Consider the following 4,447-nt stretch of genomic DNA (forward strand, 5'->3'; position numbering starts at 1 on the left):
AGACATTCCATAGAAGAGGGAGTCAGATCTTGTTACGGATGGTTGTGAGCCACCATGTGGTTGCTGGGATTTGAACTCCGGACCTTTGGAAGAGCAGTCGGGTGCTCTTACCCACTGAGCCATCTCACCAGCCCCTCTCTCGTGGCTTTTGCTTGAAGAGGAAACTACGTCAAGCTCCCTCTTTCTGAGTCTGGGCTTGAAGATGCATAGGGCACATCGGTTTGCACATCTGCCTTGAGCGTCCAAGAATATTGGCATCGAGAGTTGACCTAGTAGTTTATAGAGAATGAACACGTAGTGCCAAGTGAAAGGGGCCCAGACACAGACCACCCAGGAGCTCTGTGTTTGTGTGCAGCACCCAGAATGGACAGAAGCAAATAGAAAGCAGAGTGGTGAGTGCAGGGACACAGGGAGGCACTCCTGTGCTCTGGACAGTTCTGCACAGGGAGGTTTGAAAGTGAATCTGGGGCTGAGATGTGGTTCCACATGATGTCTACTGTGTGGGGCTACTCTGGCTTTCAGCGACAAGTTTAGGCAGTGCAGTGGGTCTTTTTGTTTTTTTTGTTTGTTTGTTAAAAGATTTATTTATTTTATTTTATGTGAGTACACTGTAGCTGTCTTCAGGCACCCCAGAAGAGAGAGTCAGATCTCATTACGGATGGTTTTTAACCATCGTGTGGTTGCTGGAATTTGAACTCAGGACCTTCAGAAGAGCAGTTGGTGCTCTTAATCACTGAGCCATCTCTCCAGCCCTTTTTTTTTTTTCCATTTTAAGAAAAAACATTTTTTTTAAGTTTATGTGTGTGTCTGTGTGGAAGTTTATACCATATGTGTGCTTCCACCCTTGGAAGCCAGAAAGGGGCATCAAGTTACAGGTGATTGTGAGCTGCTGTTTTGGTGCTGGGACTTGAACCTGGGTCCTCTGAAAGAGCAGCAAGTGCTCTTAAATGCTGAGACGTCTCTGCAGCCCCAGATGCTGAATCTCTGTGTTTGGTTTTATTCTGTGGGCTGGGACCTCATTCTGCACACAGAGAAGCATTTAGACAGCACTCAGGTGATTAGCACCTACTTCTGCCTGTAGACGCTGTGGAGCGACAACAGCCTTGCCAGAGAGTTGTGCCTTGGGACTTGAGAGCCAGACCATATCACCTTCCATCCCTTTGGGTATCATGTGTGACACTGGAGGACAGCTGCTATTAACAGATGTTTAATTTGATATTCTTGCAGGTGCCGACGCCCCTGATACAGGTGCCAACCTGCCCTTGAGCAGCGTGAATGGCGTGTGCCTGGAAGTTCCAGCCCGGCTCTCCATCCGCATTCTCACAGCTGAAGCTGGCTCTGTGGAAGGGGTGGCTCAGCGGGAGATCCTGGCTGTGGAGACAAGGTGTGGTCCCTCCCTGAGAGTTGCCAAAGAGCCGGGCAAAGAGGAGGAGCGCTAGGCTGGAATCTGCACACTTGCAATGGCGATTGTTAAGAGCTGTATTAGTTAATAGCTATGTTAATAGGGCTGTGTAAGTGGAAGGCACAGACACCACCCTCAGGAGTATTTGTAAGGCTCTGTATAAGAGCTGCTATAGTGTCAGGGGAGGGCCAGGGCTAGCAAGGGGCAGCTTGATCCCGAGGGTATTTAACTCTGTGAATGTGGGTGGCATATTGGTTACAGAATGTGGCCACTAGTTGGAGGCTTTGCCAGGCCCCATAGGTTCAGATCGTGGAGCTGTGTATGACCTTAGGCAGTTTAATATGCAGTAGCCTCATCTAAGAAAAGATGACACCTCTGTGCATTGTGTTGTTACCGTATGTGACAGGTTCCACTTAGCAAAAAATGATGGGCGCTATTCAGTTTGGGAGTGTCCCCATGCCTGCAAGGTCAGAGAGGGTCTCTTCTGTTTACCCCCAGCTCAGCTTGTCCTGGGACTGTTTTCATACTCAGGGACAGCCTCCCAGTCCTGTTAGGTCAGCACCAGCCTCACCTCGCCAGGGCTTAGTAAAGAGAGGCCGCCTTGTCAAGAGAGATATAGGCAGACATTTTTGTTGTTGTTGTTGTTTGGCCAGGTCATGTTCATGATGGCCAGAATGAGCAACAGCTCTGGCAGGCAGACTCTGGATTCAGGCTGGTGTCTTCTGACCCACTGAACAGAGAGCAGGGAGTGGTGTATCTCCAACCCCCATGGAAAGTTGGGGAGCAGTTACCAGGATAGGAGAAGAAGTGCTGATTTCCCATCAGACCCCACTTCAGAGTGTTGGGATGGAGCCAAGAATTCTTTTGCGAAGCAACACCGCGTTCCCACAGTGTTGCTTTAAGGATTCCTTGCCATAATATGTAAAAAGCACTTTAGTTCTGTGCTGCGGACCCAGCATGCTTTCGATATATCGACGGTCAGCTGCTGTTTTTATTAGACTGTTGGAGACAAGCAGTCTTTGTGAAGAGAACCTGTATACAGTGACTTGGACCAGAGGAGGGAGCTGGCCACGGCAGCCAGTGATGGATACTTGTAGATTTTGTGTCTAGACTTGTGGATGCAGCTCTTGGCTTCCTAGACTTTCTTTTTTCTTTTTTCCATATATTTTTTATTGGGTATTTATTTCAATTACATTTCCAATGCTATCCCAAAAGTCCCCCACACGCTCCCCCACCCACTCCCCTACCCACCCACTCCCACTTCTTGGCCCTGGCACTCCCCTGTCCTGAGGCATATAAAGTTTGCACGACCAATGGCCTCTCTTTCCACTNCTACCCACCCACTCCCACTTCTTGGCCCTGGCACTCCCCTGTCCTGAGGCATATAAAGTTTGCACGACCAATGGCCTCTCTTTCCACTGATGGCCGACTAGGCCATCTTCTGATTCATATGCAGCTAGAGACACGAGCTCCAGGGGGGTACTGGTTAGTTCATATTGTTGTTCCACCTATGGGGTTGCAGATCCCTTCAGCTCCTTGAGTACTTTCCCTAGCTCCTCCATTGGGGGCCCTGTGATTTATCCAATAGCTGACTGTGAGCATCCACTTCTGCTTCCTAGACTTTCAATGGTTGGTGGCCACACTACCTTACAGTTGTCCCCTTCTAGGTTTTCCACAGTGACCTGGCAGTACCAGTGTGGGCTCACCTGTGGGGACAAGGCCGGTCTTCTCCCTCTCAGTGCCTCTGTTGAGTTCATTAATGTCCCTGCGCAGATGCCCCACCCCCCTACGAGGTAAGCCAATGGCTGACAGGCTCACAGGTGCAGCTTCCTTCCAGCTTCTCTCTTGTTATCCCTATAACCTGCCCATGTGTTTTTGTAGATTCCAGATCAACTTCACAGAGTACGACTGTACCCGGAATGAGCTGTGTTGGCCCCAACTTCTGTACCCTCTGACCCAGTATTATCAAGGTAGGGAAGCCAGGTTTCTGTGTGTTGTTAATTATGTTGTGCCGGTTAAAACGGTTTACGAGTCAATGTGTAAACGTCCCAGACAAGTTTAAAACACAAAAGACTTAAAAGAAGAAACCACACCAACATTGATGTTTAGAAATTATGATAACAATGAATAGTTATCACTAGTAATCACTAAATTATTACCTTCAAAGTCAAGATGTGATATGACTCAGTTGTTGGAATGGGGGTTGTCCCCTGTGAGTGTCATAGCTGGCAGGGAAACAAGCCACCAAGAAACGAGAATGAATGGAAACTCAGTTCAGCCTGACTTAATCATCCAGGCTGGGTCAAACTTCAGGAGTCTGATGTCAGGTGATTTATTGCTGGCATATTTAAACACATTACAATTTGGGGGAAAGTTTCCTGGTATAATCCAATCCCCAGTACACAAGGAGAAATAATTAACCTTGAAACACAACTCAAAGTATATGTCCCTGCTTCCAAGAAGGGTTCTAGGGCTGGAGAGATGGTTCAGTGGTTAAGAGTACTGACTGTTCTTCCAGATTCTAGAGGTCCTGAGTTCAAGTCCCAGGAACCACATGGTGGCTCACAACCATCTGTAATGGGATCTGACGCCCTTTTCTGGTGTGTCTGAAGAGAGCCACAGTGTACTCATTCATATACATAAAAGAAATAATATTAAAAATAAGCAAGACGGATTCTAGAGTAGACTACCTGTATTAGCTTGAGAACCTAAGGAAGGACCTGGCATAGTCTCAGTCATACAGATAGTGTAGAGGTCTTTTGGGCTGTTAGCCATCTCTGGTCTTGGTTGTGAGAGCCTGCAGGAGCCCTTGGCGATACAGATGGTGTAAGGTCATTTGACTATTAGCCACCACCGGTCCTGGTTGTGGGGTCTTGATATGGGCTGGCCCAATGGATACTGCAGATCACCAGGCTGTTAGCCACCCCCATCCTAGTCTTCTGGATAGAAAAGCAGGTTGTGTGTCCTTTCCTTTGAGAGCATGATCCTGTATGCTCAACATTCCTGGCTTCCCTGGCAATCTGCGGGCACACAGACCTTCACGTT

At 48.2% G+C, this 4,447-nt stretch overlaps 1 protein-coding gene across 1 annotated transcript in view; it reads left to right on the forward strand.

Annotated features, from left to right (window-relative positions):
- The window catches only part of Tctn2 (tectonic family member 2), a 32,184-nt gene that overhangs the window by 25,344 nt on the left and 2,393 nt on the right, over positions 1-4,447 (forward strand). Inside the window, exons 14-16 of the mRNA XM_029477800.1 lie at positions 1,228-1,384; positions 3,070-3,195; positions 3,284-3,385. Coding sequence (XP_029333660.1) covers positions 1,228-1,384; positions 3,070-3,195; positions 3,284-3,385 — 385 coding nt within the window. The remainder of the gene's footprint in view (positions 1-1,227; positions 1,385-3,069; positions 3,196-3,283; positions 3,386-4,447) is intronic.

This window comes from Mus caroli, chromosome 5, assembly GCF_900094665.2.
Source record: "Mus caroli chromosome 5, CAROLI_EIJ_v1.1, whole genome shotgun sequence".
Lineage (NCBI taxonomy): Eukaryota > Metazoa > Chordata > Mammalia > Rodentia > Muridae > Mus > Mus caroli.